This window comes from Thalassophryne amazonica, chromosome 11, assembly GCF_902500255.1.
Source record: "Thalassophryne amazonica chromosome 11, fThaAma1.1, whole genome shotgun sequence".
In the NCBI taxonomy this organism is placed as follows: Eukaryota; Metazoa; Chordata; class Actinopteri; order Batrachoidiformes; family Batrachoididae; genus Thalassophryne; species Thalassophryne amazonica.
The window spans coordinates 90,250,564-90,270,486 of NC_047113.1; the positions used below are offsets into that span (position 1 = coordinate 90,250,564).

Consider the following 19,923-nt stretch of genomic DNA (forward strand, 5'->3'; position numbering starts at 1 on the left):
ATACATTCATTCATCATCACTGTTAGACTCATAGTTGTCAGCTCCACTGATGATGGTCATCATCAGAATCACCACTGAGGGAGGCCCTGGGTTGTTGGCAGAAATCTATCAGTGCCTGGGAAAGAGCATCGCCATCATACCACATACGTAGGTTTGAGCATTCCCTCAGCAAGAATCCTACCATAACTGTCATTAGCAGCAGGAATTTCAGGTTTGGAGATATGAGAATGCTTCCAAAGTGCCACCTGGTAGTTGACATGCCTGACATGTTGCTGTAGGCAGGGGTGGGCAACTTGAGCAGATGGAATCAGTTAACCAGTGAAATCACCTGGTGGAGTAAGTGGCTGCAAAGAAAACCTGCACCCTCTTGGCCCTTTCTGGAACAAGTTGCTCACTCCTGCTCTAGGTTCTTGCGGCATGGAGGTACAGTACTCATGTCAACATTTTGTTGTGTGTTGGGCTGGTCTTCTACATGGCTGATGCCAGATCAACCATAGAGCACACAAGTGAAAGCATCCAATTCATTGATCAAGTCTGACAGCAGATCCCAGGGGTCACCTAATCTCGCAAGTGGAGTCTGATATTTCACCAGCCTCTGGAGAGTTTTCAATGGCTTCAACTTTGCAAATTCTTTAATGCAGCTTGTTGAGTCACATCCTGTGAAGGCGTGCAGTGACAGCAGTGCATCAACGTGTTGATTTGATGTTTCTTCTATCGCTTTGGCCAATCCTGTCTCCAAATCTGTTTCTTCAAGACGGGATATGTACAATTTTCAGAGGTCACTTGGCTTCATCATCCTCTTGTTGATCAGCACGTCTCTATTACCTCACAAACGCTGCTGAAGGCAAAGCCGTGAGCCTCTTCCAATGCTTTCTGTGCTTCCCTCTGCTCAGTTTTCTCACTCTGCCAGGTTTTGGGATCTTGCACATGATAGGCATTTCTGTACGATCTGTGGTATTTTGCTTCACAGGGAAAAAGATTCTTCTTTCTGATTAGGGTCAGCAGCTTTGTATCTCCTTGTTGCTCAGCCTTCCAAATTCAAATCCACTGAGACCTTCGTTGGTCCAGCATCCTTTGACTTTGATTTTTTTGTGTGTTTCTCTGAATCAGAGTTTATAGATTAAGGGGCAACAATGATGCTGCTGTCTCCAGATTTTCTTGATGGTCTAGATGTTGATCTGCTGGGAGAGCGAGGCGAGTCAGGTTCATGGAAAATCTGTTGTAGCACTCCTGGTGATAGTAATGATTTAGGGAAAAGTTCCTTGGGAAGCTGACTGCAGATGTCTGTCATCCGTTTAGGAGAATTCAGTGCTTGAGCCAGCCTCCTGCGCTTGATGTCTTGTGATTCAGCCTTTTGCTTTAGTTATATGTATTTGTTTTTAAAATTTGTCAACAGAATAATTTTGCCTGAAAGAGGGTGTGAATTGACGCAGTTGACACCATCATTGAAAATGCGTTCTAATTCCATAGTGCATCCCAGTTTATGCAATGTTAGATTTGGATAATAGACATGTTTAGGCTGCGGGGGGTAAGTGGGGAGGTCTTAGTCAGCAGCCTATTAAATTTCCCAGCTGGCTTGAAAATGCCTCAGAATCCCCCTGGAAGAGTTAGAGGGAAGTCTGCTTAGTCTGCTGCCACTGTAACCCATCAAAGAATGAATGAATGAATAGATACACTGGTTACTTTTTAAGTTCTCTGCATTGGTAACAGTGCAAGGGTTATACAGCAACAACAGAGCCGTCGGTGAAGGACCCACTTCTATTTGCCACCTCCAGCTTCAGAACACAAAGCAAGCAAATGCATGGGCAGTGCAGGGTCTGCCCATGCGTTATTTGTATATAAGGACAGACATAATTTGATGGCATATTGGGAGATGGTGAAATTCACTGAAGTACCAACCTGTGTGGTGAAGCATGTAAGATTCTTTTTATTGATGGTTCTCTCATCAATAGTGTCAGGAACAGAGATGTTGATGAGTTTACTGCAACAAAAAAAAAAGCCAACAAAAACCATCTTACATCGAACAACACAATGGTTCATGAGCCAATATAGTACATGCATTAACAACGGAATTAAAAAAACGAAAGTTACATATATGTTTACTGTATAGCTTACATCATCATCTTAAATACTGTACATAAGTATATGGACAATAATTAAAATAAATAAATAATCTCTACACCATCATAACAGACATAAAATGACAATGGAGATGTTAATGGCAGAAAATACTGCATTAACCTCTTCAGGATTACAGTCTTTTATTATTACCATTATTACAAATGGGCATAGAGCAATTGGAAAACTAAACATTAGATTACTATTAATACAAATTATCACTTTTATTATTAGTTCTCTTTTGACAAGTCAGGGGATGGATACATGAACATTTTCAAGTCACTGAATGTGTTTAGGACTTCATTTACATCAATCATTTAGACACGTGAACAGTATAACATATGGTAAATTTATTTAGTGTAGACCATTCTCAAAAACCGAGTTACCGTGCAAGACGACGACTCGTGATGGAAGCCAACAACTCTGAAGGAGTTACAGGTGGCTGTGATTGAAGAAACTGTGCATAGCGCACTGTTGCAGCAGCAGCTACACACCCTCAAGGTGAAGTGGCCCAGAGAAGGATTTTATTAAGACAACAGTTACCAGTTTTATTGTACGTGGCTCTTTCCCTGTTCCACCCCATCATAAAGATGTGACTAGTTGTACAACAGACACAAGTTGCACTGTCCAGTTTATCCCATAACATCTACTGAAGCCTGCATCTCCTTGAGCGTTGGCTGGGTGTCTTCCAACACTAGTCTCCTTCCTGCACAGTCACTCAGTGTTTTTTTAGAACTGCCTATTCCAGACAGATTTACCACACCGTATAATGTAGTTTGTATTTCTTAAGTAAATCAAGTCCTAAACATCCTCTGTGACAAGGAAATATTTATATTAACATCCTAAGTTGTTTGAGGAAAATTGGTTTTACAATTAGTGATTTGTACTGATCTTCGAATGCATGCAGGTAGATATGTGGGATACAAGTTGGACGACAAATATGCAGAGCTGGGTTTAATTACCAGAGTGTGCTTTGCACTACCTGTAGGTTTCAAGACAGGATGCTATCTGAATTACATATTCCAGTCCATCCAGCTGTAAATGGGTACCAGCCTTGTCTGAGGAAGTAAGCTGCAGTGGACTGGTGTCCCATCCATTTGGAGTCATGGAGATGCATCCACTTCATGCTATGGTATCAGCACTGTCCTAGTGAGCCTCACAGCATGCACAGGACCTACTTGAAATGATGCTGTAAATGCACTCACAGAAATATTTAACGCTAACCTTTAAGATTTATGTAATTTTATTACATGACAAATTCCCATTTACTTAAGATAATTTTAATACAAACCTACCAAATAAACCTTACATGATGCATATTCATTACTGTAATAAATCCTATTTATTTGAAATGCATAATCCTCAGCTTTATGTAGTGTTCAGAATAATAGCGCTATGTGACTAAAAAGATTAATCCAGGTTTTGAGTATATTTCTTATTGTTACATGGGAAACAAGGTACCAGTAGATTCAGTAGATTCTCACAAATCCAACAAGACCAAGCATTCATGATATGCACATTCTTTTTTTTAATACTTGTTTTTTATTGGTTTTCACAAATTATAACAAAATACAAAATACCCAGAACAATTGGTCAGTTGTCATCAATATACATTGTCCATTTTTCCCCAAAAGTCTTCGTGTTTAGCTTCTTGCAACCTTAAAGTAAAAGTAAGTCTTTCCATACTGTGAATTTCTTCAACAATGTCCATCCAGTTTTTAACTGTGGGGGGTTCTTGTTTGTACCATTTGCGTGTGATGGCTTTTTTTGCTGCTGCTAACAAAATTTTAAATAAGTATACATCTTTTTTCTGAATCCCTTCTCCCATTACATACCCAAAGTATAATGTCAGTATTGTTCTTGGTATACTGTACCCAAATACCTTTTCAATTTCACTACCAACATCTTCCCAAAATTGGGACAAGTTTTGACACTGCCAGAAGATGTGTGCATGTCCCACCTCTCCACACTTTCTCCAGCAGGGTTGGTGCAAGGATATTGACTGATTTTTTTTTATCTTTGGTGTAATAAAATATCTGACTAAATTTTTCCATCAGTAAATTTTCCAATTTCTTGAGCTAGTTGTAGTTACTTGAGATTTGCAAATATTATACCACATGTCATTACTTATGTCCTCCTGCAACTCCTTTACCTATTTATCTCTAATATACAGTGTTGATGTTCTCCTATTAACTATCAATCCTTTATACAACTTTGATATGACTTTACTACTTTTGTTTTTATATGCATTATTTAATATTTGTGTAATTGCATTCATTTCACATGGGAGGTTTGGCTTTACTTCTTTTAAATAATAGTCCTGTACCTGAAGGTACATATAGAAATCTTGAGATGCTAAATCAAATTCTTTCTGTAGTGTTTGAAACCTTTCAATTTGGCCTTTAAGAAATTTATTTAGAATGTTTAATCCTTTAATTGCCCATTCCTTGAATTTAGAATTCATACTGCCTGGTTTAAAGTTTAAGTCAAAAGCTATCCAGCTAAATACTTTAATTTCTTCCTCTATTTTACATCTCTTTACTAATTTAAACCAAACCTCCAAGGTGAATCTAGTAATAGAGTCCAACTTATTTTCTCTTTCCTTAAACATCATCTTATTTGCCCATTTCTATTTGTTTCCACTTTGTCATGTAGTTTGAATCACACCAGACCATGATATGTTTGAGCTGTGCTGCAAAGAAATATTCTTCTAAATTGGGCAGGGCCAATCCACCCTCATCTTTAGGAATTTGAAGTGTTCAGAATTTAATTCTAGGTTTGGCCCCATTCCAAATGAATCTAGAGATTTTTCTGTCCCACTCTACGAATTGATTGCTTGGTATTGGCACTGGCAGAGATTGAAATAAATATAAAATTCTAGGCAGCACATTCATCTTGATCGTTTCAATTCTAGATTGTAAATCTAGCAAATGAATGTTCCATCTCACCATGTCTTGGTATATTTGTGTATTTAAAGATCTATAGTTAATTTCATACAACTTGGTAAGGTTGTTGGTGATTTGAATTTCCAAGTATTTGATTAACTTTTTATTCCACTTGAATTTATATTGCTGTTTCATAGATGGAGAGGGGCTATAATTAATGGGGAGCACTTGAGTTTTATCAATATTCAACTTATAACCTGAGATGTAACCATAATAGCTTAATAAATCCATTATCTTAGGTAAACATTTGTCTGGTTGTTTTAAATATATTAACACATCATCTGCAAACAATCCAATTTTGTTTTCTATATCTCTAATTTTTATTCCTTCTATTTCTTGCTCTTGTCTAATTGCCTGAGCCAAGGGCTCAATATAAATGGCAAACAGGGTTGGAGACAGGCAGCAACCCTGCCTCGCTGATCTTTCTAATCTAATCCAATTTGTGAGGCTACCATTTATCTTAATTCTTGCTTTTGGGTTTTGATATAATGTTTTAACACAGTTGATTGCTTGTGAGTTAAAGCCCAAACCTTTCTAAACAGAGATAGAGGAATCGCCAGCTAACAGAATCGAAGGCCTTTTCCGCATCCAAACTTAAAAGGACAGCACTTTCCTTTGTTTTTTGTATTTCTTCTATTATATGTAGTGTCCTTCTGACATTGTCTTGAGTTTGGCACCCTCTAATGAAGCCTGATTGATCTTCAGCTATAATTTCTGAAATGAATGATTGGAATCTATTTGAGATTATTGATGTGTATATCTTATAATCACAGTTCAAAATTGATATTGGTCTAAAACTTTCGCAATGCTCCCTGTCTTTACCCTCCTTATGAATGACAGTAATTACAGCCTCTCTCCATGATGGTGGCAGTGTACCATTCTTCAGAGTTTGATTAAAGGATGCAAGTAACATTGGATATAGCTCTTTCTTAAAAATCCTATACCATTCAATAGGATATCCATCTGTTCCTGGAGTTTTGTTTGAGTTCATTCTTTTTATTGAATATTCTAGTTCTTTCTCTGTAATCTGTGCACATAATATTGAGTTTTGTTCTTCTCCTATATTTGGGAGGTCTAATGTATTTTAAAATGTTTTAATTGTTTCATCTTCTGCTGATTCAGGTTGAGAGTACAGGTTTGAATAATAGTCTTCAAATGCCTTTTCAATTTCCTCTGGTTTATACATTAATGTTTTGTGTACAGGGTCTCTGATTTTATTTATAGTATTTAGTTGTTGTTTGTTTCTTAATCGCCTGGCAAGAGATTTAGTTAATTTAGGGCCTCCTTAGTATGTTTGCTTTAAAAATCTAATTTTCTTTTCTACTTCTTCTGATAATATTTTATCTATTTTCATCCTTGCTTCTTTAACCTTTTTCAGGGACTCCAGATCCTTGTTTTTCTTATGTAATTGTTCTGATATTTCCAATTCTTCTGTAACCATCTGGAATTCCTGAATTCTTTTTTTTTTTTTTTTTTGTATGAGGAGTAAGAAATTAGTTTGCCTCTTATTACTGCCTTCATAGCATCCCACACCATTGTGGGATCTATCTCTCCATTATCATTTTCTTTTTGATAGGCATTTATTTGATTTTTTTATATCCTGCACTAATTGCTGGTTGTTTAGCAAACCAATATTTAACCTCCAGTTTGTAACCTTAGGTTTCCTATTGAGATCCAGTGTTAATTTCAAGGAACAGTGATCTGATAGATCAGCTGTCCCTATCTGACATTCTACAACCCGAAACCGATCTTCTATGTTCATAAAAAAGTAATCTATTCTTGTGTGAGCTGAGTGTGGAGCAGAATAAAATGTATAATCCCTCTCTAAAGGGTGACATTCTCTCCAAACATCCATCACTCCCAATTCAGTTAGTGTTACATTAATGTATCTAGACAAATGTGTTTTACTTTTCTTTTTAGTACTATTAGAGTCGAGAAAAGGATTTAGGACTATGTTCCAGTCTCCTGCACAGATTAGAATTCCTTCCGTTTGTGTAATATTATCAAAGACAGATTTATAAAAAGATTTATCAGATTCTGGTGGGGCATAAATATTTAATAATGTGACCATTTGATCTTCCATTTTTCCCCTGATCAGAATGTACGTATCTTCCATCTTTATCTTTAATTTCCTTTAAACCCTCAAATTTTACGTGATTAGAAATTAGGATCGCTACCCCTCTTTTTCTTCCTCCTTTAAATGAACTATAGAATGTATTTTTAAAACCCATATTTTGTAATTTTTGGTGCTCCTTGTCTGTCAAGTGAGTTTCCTGTAAGTAAATTATCTCAGCTTTTTCTTTTTTAAGCTTTGTAAGAACCTTGCCCCTTTTTATTGGATTATTTAAACCGTTCACATTTAGTGACATGAACCTTACAGTATCAAGATGCATTATAACTAAGATAATAACTATGAAGACATTCTGACCATAACAACAGAATGAACTCTAGAACACTTAATGAAAAAATGAAAAGGATCTATCTGATATCCTGTGGAACCACTAACTGGTCCCAAAGTCCCGTTGGTAGGAGAGGGGTAAAGCCTCCTGAAAAAGAAGGGCCCCTCAGTAGATGTAGGTGTTGACTCGAAGAGTCCTTCCAATCTACCCATGTCCAACATAACTTGTATTTTGCTTCTTGCCAGTTCTTTATATTCCCCCCCCCCCCTTTTTTCCCCTCCCCGGGAGGCAGATGATCGGGTTTTCACTCACTAGCTTCTTTTTTCAGATAAATTAAATAAATAAGAGGGGTGTTAATATGAAGAAACGTAAAATAATTCGAATTTCAATATATATTATCTAAATGTCTCTATGCAACCCTTTGCTCACTCAATGAGAAAGTAATAAGAATAAGGAAAAAAAAAAAAGAATCTGTTATTTATAATCAGTTACCTCCCTTTAATTACTTTTCCGCCTTATTTCCGAAACTCATGTAGTCTCTCCCTCGCTCTTTGGCCCGCACTGCTCGGTGTATCAGACGCTGTAGAGGTGCGTGTCCAGGGAAAAGCCTGTTGAATGCATCTCTCCATCACGTCTTCCTTCTGCTCCGCGCTTCTGGTCGTCACCTCGAGCCCTCTTCTCCGCATCTCCCCCGCTACCTCTCCCGGACTGCCGTATGTCTTGGGACCGTCGTGCCAGTGGATTTTGATGTTGGTCAATGGTGTCTGGAACTTAACTCCATTTTCCTTTAGTACCTTCTTTATCCCTCCATAAGCTTTGCGCTTTTGCACCACATCATAGGCATAGTCATGGTCAAAAAATATTGGCTTTCCATTTATTTTAACACGTTTCTGCCAAGCTTTCTTGAGGACCAGTTCTTTTGTGTCAAATTGAAGGAAGTTTACGATAGTGGACCTGGGCATTGCTCCTTGGTCGGGTCTCCCAGCCCCAATCCGGTGTGCACGTTGTATCATGAGTCTTGTCTCTGCGGGGAGATCCAGCTCTCTCTGCAACAGGTCCTCCACGAAGCGTATAACCGAGTCCCCTTCGGAAAGTTATGGAACTCCGAAAATGCACACATTATTTCTGCGGCTCCTTCCTTCTAAATTTGTCAGCTTAGCTTTCAATATTTTCTGCTCTTTAAGATCCATAAGCAGAGCATCTTTCGCTTCCATGTTCCAATCTTCTACTTCACTTATGCGCGTTTGTGCTTTGTTTAATGTCTCCCGTTGATCTTGCAGCTCTGTATTAGTGTCGTCAATTCTCTTGTTTATGTCCATCTTAAATGTTTCAAATTCCCTCTTGAAGTCAGCCTTAACTTCATCTTTGAGAGTCAAAAATCCGTCTTTTATTTCTTTTCTTGAGTTTTGTTTCGGGTCTTTCGAGTCTTTCGCTTCTCACGTTTGTCACCCCCACTCATCACACTCTTTGATGTATGTATTCAGGCTTCTTAGTTGTTCTGTGGGGTATAATTACTTCTCCTTGCAAGAGCTCTGATTTAAGCTGCCATTCCCTCGCTGTCCAACTGGAAGTCCAGACTAATTGATATGCACATTCGTAAGGCTATGAAATTGGGCTATTAGCAAAACAAAGTAGAAAAGGGGGTGTTCACAATAATAGTAGCGTGGCATTCAGTCAGTGAGTTCGTCAATTTTGTGGAACAAACAGGTGTGAATCAGGTGTCCCCTGTGTAAGGATGAAGCCAGCACCTGTTGAACATGCTTTTCTCTTTGAAAGCCTGAGGAAAATGGGACGTTCAAGACATTGTTCAGGAGAACAGCGTAGTTTGATTAAAAAGTTAAACATACGCAGGTGCAAAAAAATTATAGGCTGTTCATCTACAATGATCTCCAATGCTTGGACAATGAAAATATGGAAATGGACAAAAAACCAGAGACACGTGGAAGAAAACGGAAAACAACCATCAAAATGGATAGAAGAATAACCAAAACGGCAAAGGCTCACCCATTGATCAGCTCCAGGATGATCAAAGACAGTCTGGAGTTACCTGTAAGTGCTGTGACAGTTAGAAGACGCCTGTGTGAAGCTAATTTATTTGCAAGAATCCCCCGCAAAGTCCCTCTGTTAAATAAAAGACGTGCAGAAGAGGTTACAATTTGCCAAAGAACACATCAACTTGCCTAAAGAGAAATGGAGGAATATTTTGTGGACTGATGAGAGCAAAATTGTTCTTTTTGGGTCCAAGGGCCACAGACAGTTTGTGAACACCCCATTTTCTACTTTTTTTTTACTAATAGCCCAATTTCATAGCCTTAAGAGTGTGCATATCATGAATGCTTGGTCTTGTTGGATTTGTGAGAATCTACTGAATCTACTGGTACCTTGTTTCCCATGTAACAATAAGAAATATACTCAAAACCTGGATTAATCTTTTTAGTCACATAGCACTACTATTATTCTGAACACTACTGTATTTAGTATTAATATAATTACTCTAAATCAATGACAGTATTTATTTAAAATGCATAAAGTATATTGTTTGAATTGCATAATAATTATGTTACCTATACAAGATAAATGGCATAGATAGCATAATTACAGTAATGAATATGCATCATGTAAGGTTTATTTGGTAGGTTTGTCTTAAAATTATCTAAAAAAAAAGTAAATGGGAATTTGTCATGTAACAAAATTACATAAATCTTAAAAGTTAGGGTTAAATATTTCTGTGAGTGTGGCTGTAATTAAGTAGTTAATGTGCTATTTTTGCTATCCTTTGAGTCAGAGTTAAAATCTATAGTCACACATCATTTCAACTTCATTATGGTGGTGTACAGCTGTCCGAATACTTATGGACCTGAGTGTAGGTCAGATTTGCTCTCTACGAGGGTAGGCTGAAAAGTTCTAAGGCTCACTATAATGCAGTTAATGCATTACTCCTTCATGGGGAGCCTTAGAACTTTTCAGCGTACCCTCGTATAATGGAGAATGTGGGAAAAGTAGCTCTAGGAGTAAAATTAAACTGTTATTCAAGGTTTACCAAAGCAAAATCCCGTCTCCAACTGCAGCAAACAGATCAGCGGGCTTGATGGGAAGACGACCTTTGCAGTCTCCATCACTCTCCAGACAAGTGTTGATGTAGTTAGCGAAGGCAACCTGCTCGTGCTCTGAAATGGAGTTTGGACGAGTGTTGTCACTCTGAGACTGAAGGAATTTCCACAATAAGATGATTGCTGACCATGTAAACATAATGCCAAGTCTGACTAAACTACTGCAGTCTGTTCATTTAATATTTAACCACACTTTCTATTTACAGTAAAACCTGCCTAAACAGTCATCATATAAACTGGATATTCACACTCACTGGACAAACGAAAAAGTCCCAATGCTTTTGTATGGTTTTCCATGTAATAAACATCATATATACCGGTTTTTGTATGACGTCTCTATTTCCTCACATCGGACAAAACTTTCCATCCCATCGTAACACAAGTAAGTTCCCTTGGCTGCTCCCTTTATTCCCCTCACTCGGGGTCCCCACAGCAAATCCAAGGTGGATCTGCATGTTGAGTTGGCACAAGTTTTATGCCAGATGCCCTTCCTGATGCAACCCGCCCCATCGTGAGGCATTTCCATTAAAAACCCCTCACATGTACCAGACAGAGCAGTCTGGATGTGCCCAGTAACAGAGATACAAAATGAAGTTCAGCACTGACACTTGCCGATTTGAGAAAAGTGGGTACGATATTTCCTTGATTAAAAGACCAGCCGTTTATTTTTTTCAAACCATGCTCAGACACGGGACCTAAACAAGGCAGGTGATTATTAACAAAATGTTGCTTGCTGCCTGCACTGTAATATTGTGTTAAGTTTCACACATATTCCTGGGTGAGACAAACCAAAGACAACCACTTTAGATCAGAGCCCTCTGTGTGGCTGTGAATACTCTCCACAGGCCAGACGAAACAACGGAAACTGCAAAGGGCTGTGATTCGTCACTTTTGCGTTTTCACTGATTCAGCTCCCATCCTATTTTAAGAGTTTTTGCAGTGTGCCCATCGACAGTGGTGGGCACAGTTCCGATAATCCGATAACTGATAATTATCGAAGATAAGGTTTTCATTATCGGATTATCTTTTCAGATAACTTTGAAAACCATTATCGGACTAATTATCTGTCCGATAACTTTAGACCGTTAACGTGGTGAACAAAAGTGAACATATGTGTAGTTCTGCCCTCTGCAAACAGAGGAGAGCTGCTTCAAACCACTCTATCCTCTGCAGGCAAAGGAGAACTGGTCACCAAAAAAAAAAAAAAAAAACCCTCATTTTTTTTTTTTTTTTTACCTCATACTGATATGTGGCCAATATCACCCAAGTCATCCAGAGGCATACATTTTTAACTTATGGTCAAATTTTAACCAAACTTATTTCGGACAAGTTATTTAAATTAACGTCACTTCTGAAGTTTTATAAAGTGAAAATATCAGATATATGTTTTAGTTTTAAAGTAATGCACTAATTTTTAAGGTTTTAGTGTGCGGCATGCTGTGTCCTGGTGCATTATGGGATAGGGTAATCTCAGTATGTTCACGACAGGAGAAATGCATTTCAGACACTCTGATCAGGACAACAGCATTAAACTCTAGTGCCTAAAACTCACGTGAATATATTCTCTGGGTTTATAGGTGTTGTTATTGTGTTTGTTTGCTTTTATTAAATTCCACGCATCTTAAATGTAGCAAGTAGCAATAGAGATTATCTGGAATTTTGTGTTTGCAAGTTTTCAAGGTCTGTACTACCATCTACTGGCCGGTAGTGTTCATGGCCGTATTCAAACTGAAGCTGGGCTGATATTTTCAAACCACACGTCGGACTTGTTTCCAGAAGCAAAACGTAAACAGAAGCTTTTTTTTTTCCAAACTTAATTTACAAAAACTGCACTTTAACCGCTGCACATGGACAACACCATTGACATCGCAACATAAAACTATTTTTATATTGTGCATAAAACTCTCATGAATATATTCTCTGGGTTTATAGACATTGTTATTGGGTTTGTTTTATGTAAACATGCCAGAATCACAGGCTGTCTCTCTGTTATTTTCAATGGGAGCTGCTGTGAGCTACGCTCGCTTCCTGATCATGTCGTTCTGGGGGAAAGTGAAGTTTGTTCTTTAACGTCTTGATTATTGTTCTTTACAACACTGTTTGTCCTCTTTGTTCCAGACTAATATATATAAGATGTCTGAAATTCGGTTTGCATTTATTAAATTCCACGCAGATTAAACGTAGCAGACACGGATTATTTGTTATAATTGTTTTAGCAAGTTTTCAAGGTATCATGCATAATGTGATGAAAAGCATTAAAAAAAATACATTTTTGTAGTATAATATTAATTTACAATTGTAATCATGTGGATTCTCTATATGTTGCTTGACTGCAGCGACTCTCTGGCGCGCAAGGGATTATGGGATACGTCAATAGAGCGAATGGCAGTGTTCTATTTATTTTGCCACCGGTTATATCAGACGGTTATCTAATTACAACTTGGCTTTTTTTTTTGAAAATGCCTTTTTTTACAAATAAAAAATGGCATAGTTTACAAAAGCACATTTATCTGTAAACACCAGCACATGACACACCCCACATTAACGTGTTGGTTTACATAGAATGAATCATCCAATCAGTGTGAGCTGAGGCACATTTTACCCAGAATGCCATCTGTCTGTGTTTGTTACAAAACTTCAGAATTAGTGCATTATTCACATTAAAAGATATATGTTATATCTTAACTTTGCACAAATGACAGAACTGACATTAATGGAGTTATTCTATCAGTATTCATTTTATTTATACACCAAACCATAACTTAGCGGGGCTTTATTTTCCAAGACCTCCGCCTGACAGCAGTGCTGTGACTGGGTAGAGTTGAGCTTTGCGGTTCCTCTCAGTTGCTTCTGTGCTGTAAGCCATGTAGTAAACAGAAGCTTCCAGCAGGGGGCAGGACGCTCAAAGACAGAAGTGCTGACTCAGTGTTTGGGTCTGTTGTTGCTTTTGATGCTTCCAAAAGTGATTGTGGTGTTAAAACTCAATATCAGCTTGTTAGTAGTAGTAAGTGTACCAGGAACAATACTGGAATTTATCAGTCATCGCTTATCTGTAACGTCTGATACATTTTGGGGGGGGTATTGTTTTATCTTTATAAAAGATAACTTTTCAGTTATCTGATTATCTGTTATTGAAGTTAATTTTTTGGTTATCTGTGCCCACCACTGCCCACCGATTACATTTCAATTATAGATCGAACACATTTGGCATAAAAGTCCATAAATATGACCAACTACAAGGAGTCAGAAAAATAAGCTTAAATGACCCACAATTCATGGAGGGAAACTGTACGTATGTACTGTTCGTTTGGAGGGTTTATTGTATAAAGAAGTGGAGCTTGTTGAGGGACAAATTAATCCAGAAAAAGCTGCTGTTCCTGCTGTAAATTACATAAAGACGTGACTGAGAACTTTAAAAGGGTCACGCGCACGTCAACATCATTGCATGGCCACAGAGTTATGGAGTTGCAGAAGCATAAATCAGGCTTTAGGAGTTTAAGGTACCACTCCGCAGCGGACTTAGGAAAAAAGAGTGACTCGACCAAATGTAATTTTTTAATGCCCATAATGTCCACTGCTTATTTAACGCAGGTGTTTATTTTTTCAGATGAAGTTTTGAGACGGTCATTAAATGATGCTGGCCCCTATTCAAGATCAGGGTTTTAATCAAGGAAATACGTAAGCCTAATTGGTGTTGGGGATTCCCCGTAGATCGTTCAGCCCTCCTGGCTATAACTAACCCATTACATACATATAACAGATTTCGATTATAATGGACAAAATTACCTGGTCCACCTGAATCCATTATATAAATTTTACTGTATATTACAGGTGGGAAAAATGGTGAAATATATTTGAATAAATCTTTATTTTAAATATTTGTAATCCCATGAGCACAAGTGCTTTGAAAGAGCTGAAAATGAACCATTAAAAACATGGTTCAAATGGCTGAGGCATATTAAGCTTCGCCCTATAGGCTCATGACTGCACCTCTTTTTGGTTTGAAACAGATTTGACATATTAAGCAAAGTAAATGTAATTCTAATCCAATTACATTTTTTCCGCAAATCTGCTTGGTTAATCGTGTGATATTTCAGACCATATAATATCAGGGTAATGGTGGCAAAATATTTGACCGTTTCAAATTACGTTACTCCGTGCCCGGACCGGTGTTCTGACGAGATGTCATTCCTGTTGGCAGGACAGCCCTCCATGCAGCTGCGCATGTGCAATATATACAGGACACGGAACTGTCAATTTATGCAACGAGACACGCAATTCGTCAGAACACCAGCCGCGCGTGCTGCTACACAGATGTCATAATGGCACTGTTAGCTGAGAGCAAGAGAAACTCGCGTACCACCGCCACCGCCAAAATGTGGCAATGGCGGCGTAAAACCATGGTAGCGTAAAACCAATTTACGCTACCATACGAAAGTATTGATGTGGATTCTAATGGAGTGTCAGATTTGATGGATTACTCTGCGCCCTGACTGCTGTTGGAGCCACGCTGCCTCACGGTTAGCCTCGCCAACCGAACTACCTACAGAAAAATAAACCGTGCAAACGATGGAATTGGATCAGAATGGGAATAACCCCCTTGTGTCTGATGATTTGCGGACGGTCATGCTGTTATATGGTCGCAAATATCAGTTTTAAAAGTCCTTTTTACTGACTCTGCCAATGCGTTGCCGGTAAAGCTCAATTTGCGATCGTATCCGGTTGTTAAGTGTGATGTAACGCATCATGTTTTAACGCATCATGATTTTCAACTTCTGGGTCCAAACAAAAAAGGCGCGCTGTCATTAACATTGAGAACTGCATTGAGACGCTCTGATCAGGCTGCACTTAAGCTGTTGCACATGGACAACATCATTAACATCGCAACATAAAACTCTTTGTATATTGTGCCTAAAACTCTACTGGACATATTAACTGGATTTTTAGATGTTGTTATTGCGTTTGTTTCATGTAAAAATGCCAGAAGCTCAGATCGTCTCACCGTTATTTTCAATGGGAGTTGCTGTGAGCTACGATCGCTTCCTGTTCATGTTGTTCGGGGGGAAAGTGATGTTTGCACTTTAACGTCCTGTTTATTATAATAAATAATTTTTTATTAACAAACAGACATGTATATTTTACCTGTGCATAATAAAATATATAAATTAAAGGGAACAAAAAAGTTTTATTAAGTGTTCTTACCTTAGAAACAGACAAATGCGGTTAACGGAAGTGGAGGCGGAGAACAGCGGGAGGGAGGTTTGCGCACACTGTAAACACAAACTAAACTTAAACTGTAGATCCTTAAAAGGATCATACAGATGTAACTTTAACTGTAAACTTGCAGGTCTTTTCTGAAGATCCTGTTTTGTAGATTAATATCTAAGTTCTGTTCAGCCAGCAGAAAGAAGGCAGAGATTCGCAAAACAGGTGGAGGGCTGCAAACACTTGTGACAGAGGCAGAAAGCCCTGAGACAAAACAAAACCAGTGGCTGAAGGTCCTCCAGGCAGGGAGCTCAATGCAGCCGATCATCATCACTCAGGATATGTGTGATGACCAACTTATGGGGGTCTCCCACGTTATTAAGGACATTTACAGCAGGGGAGGGGGTAAAAAATAAAAGATAAAAGACCAGCAGAAATAATTTGCTGTGATATGGGTGCACGTCCACAGTGTGTGAACAGCAGCAACATTCAATTAAATGGTCATTAAGGAACGTACACATCTAATCAGGAACTCTAAACCCTGTCCAGTTATAAGACTGCAATTCATTGAACATCCACTGGGTAAATAAGGAAAAAACACCTCGTGTTCAACAGCTGCTCGAACCAAATTCAAGTTTTATTCAAGAAATCCTGCCAGTGAGCAAGTTAGGCTCAAAGAATCTGTTGCCATGATAACTAATCCAGATTTTGAGTTGAGATTCCCTGATCTGAGATTTAACAGTCAAGAGTTTTCACTTTCTGGAATACAGCCTGCGGTTCAAAGAAAACCACAACATTTCACGGACCCTCATGATCGTGTCACTGCATAAAAAAAAAAAAGTCTGATTTACAAACCAGAGACTGAATGCTGAGTTCCTTCACAGGAGACGGCACTGGTACCCCCGATGGCGATGACACCCTTCCTCTTGTTGATGGCTTTCTTGAAGGCCTGGATCGTGGAGTCATCCTTTAACTCCTTGTAAATCTGTAAGAGAACACACAAAAGCACATCAAGGCTTTGGGTGAAGAGGGTGAGGTCAATATTTGTTGAAGTTGCCTGAGTGAGAGAACTCCTTGTACATACAGCTTTGAACTCATCAAAGCTGATGTCATTGGTCTTGTCTCGGTCCAGCTTCTCCAATAATTCCCTGATTCTGCAGCCAGGCATAGCACATCCCGCCTCACGGAAGACGGCACTGAGTTCAGAAGGACTGATGGCCCCGCTTTCATTCACATCTATTGAGGGAAGAGAAATACGTTTTATAATATCTGCACCAATTTATAAGTGTGCACTCTTGATTTCTGCTTCTGAATAATATTAAAGATTTAATCTATGTCATACTCAAGACAGCTTTGAAATTCAACTATTCGAGTGTCTTTTGTCATATTTAATCAATTTTTTTTTTTTTTTTTTTCTGTACTCAGAAACCAAAGAGATGGCTGTTATTGGTGCTGTTAAGACAGTTATGTGTATAATCAGTAACTTTCTCTGGGTGACACATGATCTACCAAAGTGACCAGGTTAAAAAAAAAAAAAAGATCTTCTGCAAATCTTTTGACTTGCATATTACAGATGTGACTAGAAATACCCTTTTCCCCTACTTTAAACCTGTGGCTGATGCATGCATGCAAGCACACATGGCATTGTCTTGCTTAATTTGCTGTACAGGTGCTGGTCATATAATTAGAATATCATGAAAAAGATCATTACTTCAGTAATTCCATTCAAAAAGTGAAACTTGTATATTATATTCATTCATTACAAACAGACTGATGTATTTCAGATGTTTATTTCTTTTAATTTTGATGATTATAACTGACAACTAATAAAAATCCCAAATTCAGTATCTCAGAAAATTAGAATATTACTTAAGACCAATACAAAAAAAAAGGATTTCTAGAAATGGTGGCCAACTGAAAAGTATGAACATGAAAAGTATGAGCATGTACAGCACTCAATACGTAGTTGGGGCTCCTTTTGCCTGAATTACTGCAGCAATGTGGCGTGGCATGGAGTCGATCAGTCTGTGGCACTGCTCAGGTGGTATGAGAGCCCAGGTTGCTCTGATTGTGGCCTTCAGCTCTTCTGCATTGTTGGGTCTGGTGTATCGCATCTCCCTCTTCACAATACCCCTTAGATTTTCTGTGGGGTTAAGGTCAGGCGAGTTTGCTGGCCAATTAAGAACAGGGAACCGTGGTCTTAAACCAGGACCTGGTAGCTTTGGCACTGTGTGCAGGTGCCAAGTCCTGTTGGAAAATGAAATCTGCATCTCCATCAAGTTGGTCAGCATCAGGAAGCATGAAGTGCTCTACAACTTCCTGGTAGACAGCTGCGTTGACCTTGGACCTCAGAAAATACAGTGGACCAACACCAGCAGATGACATGGCACCCCAAACCATCACTGATTGTGGAAACTTTCCACTGGACCTCAAGCAACGTGGATTCTGTGCCTCTCCTCTCTTCCTCCAGACACTGGGACCTTGATTTCCAAAGGAAATGCAAAATTTGCTTTGATCAGAGAACATAACTTTGGACCACTCAGCAGCAGTCCAGGCCTTTTTGTCTATAGGCTAGGTAAGACATCAATCAGCAGTCTTCGCCATGATTGTGTAGCCTACAGAACTAGACTGAGAGACCAGTTAAAGGCCTTTACAGGTGTTTTGAGTTAATTAGCTGGTTAGAGTGTGACACCAGGTGTCTTCAATATTCAACCTTTTCACAATATTCAAATTTTCTGAGATACTGAATTTGGGGTTTTCATGAGTTGTCAGTTATAATCATCAAAATTAAAAGAAATAAACATTTGAAATATATCAGTTTGTGTGGAATGAATGAATATAATATACAAGTTTCATTTTTTGAATGGAACTACTGAAACAAATCAACTTTTTCCATGATATTCTAATTATATGACCAGCACATGTATAACTTCCCATTATCCGACTTATCGCATGGTAATATAAGAACTCTTCAAAGTATTCAAAATGCTGCAGCTGGACATTTGGCCACATCTACATTTGGCCACATCTACAGTGCATCAGAAAGTATTAACAGCACTTCATTTTTTTCCATTTTGTTATGTTGCAGCCTGATTCCAAAATAGAAAAAAATTATTTTTCCCCCCTCAAATGTCTACACAATAATGACAGTTTTTTTTTTAAGATTTTTGCAAATTCATTAATAATTAAAAAAAAAAAAACCTTAAGAAACCACATGTACAGTAGTGTTCAGAATAATAGTAGTGCTGTGTGACTAAAAAGATTAATCCAGGTTTTGAGTATATTTCTTATTGTTACGTGGGAAACAAGGTACCAGTAGATTTAGTAGATTCTCACAAATCCAACAAGACCAAGCATTCATGATATGCACACTCTTAAGGCTGTGAAATTGGGCTATTATTTAAAAAAGCAGAAAAGGGGGCGTTCACAATAATAGTAGCATGTGCCGTTGATGCTACAAACTCAAAACTATTATGTTCAAACTGCTTTTTGAGCAATCCTGTGAATCACTAAACTAGGATTTAGTTGTATAACCACAGTTTTTCATGATTTCTTCACATCTGCGAGGCATGGAATCAACCAACTTGTGGCACCTTTCAGCTGTTATTCGACTCCAAGATTCTTTTACATCATTCGACAATTCATTCACATTTCTTGGTTTTGCTTCAGAAACAGCTTTTTTGATGTCACCCCACAAGTTCTCAATTGGATTTAGGTCCGGGAATTGGGCAGGCCACTCCAAAACATTAATTTTGTTGGTTTGGAACCAAGATTTTGCTCATTTACTAGTGTGCTAGGGGTCATTGTCTTGTTGAAACACCCATTTCAAGGGCATGTCCTTTTCAGCATAAGGCAACATGACTTCAAGTATTTTGACATATCCAAACTGATCCATGATACCTGGTATGCGATATATAGGCCCAACACCATAGTAGGAGAAACATGCCCATATCATGATGCTTGCGCCACCATGCTTCACTGTCTTCACTGTGAACTGTGGCTTGAATTCAGAGTTTGGGGGTCGTCTCACAAACTGTCTGCGGCCCTTGGACCACAAAAAGAACAATTTTACTCTCATCAGTCCACAAAATATTCCTCCATTTCTCTTTAGGCCAGTTGATGTGTTCTTTGGCAATTTGTAACCTC

The 19,923-nt window shown here is 38.4% G+C and overlaps 1 protein-coding gene across 1 annotated transcript in view; it reads right to left on the reverse strand.

Moving 5' to 3' along the window:
* LOC117521007 (plastin-2-like) overlaps positions 1 to 19,923 on the reverse strand; it is a 59,156-nt gene that overhangs the window by 26,371 nt on the left and 12,862 nt on the right. The window contains exons 3-6 of the mRNA XM_034182335.1: positions 16,862 to 17,013; positions 16,633 to 16,762; positions 10,503 to 10,629; positions 1,900 to 1,981 (exon numbers count right to left, since the gene is read on the reverse strand). Of these exons, the coding sequence (XP_034038226.1) occupies positions 1,900 to 1,981; positions 10,503 to 10,629; positions 16,633 to 16,762; positions 16,862 to 17,013 (491 nt within the window). The remainder of the gene's footprint in view (positions 1 to 1,899; positions 1,982 to 10,502; positions 10,630 to 16,632; positions 16,763 to 16,861; positions 17,014 to 19,923) is intronic.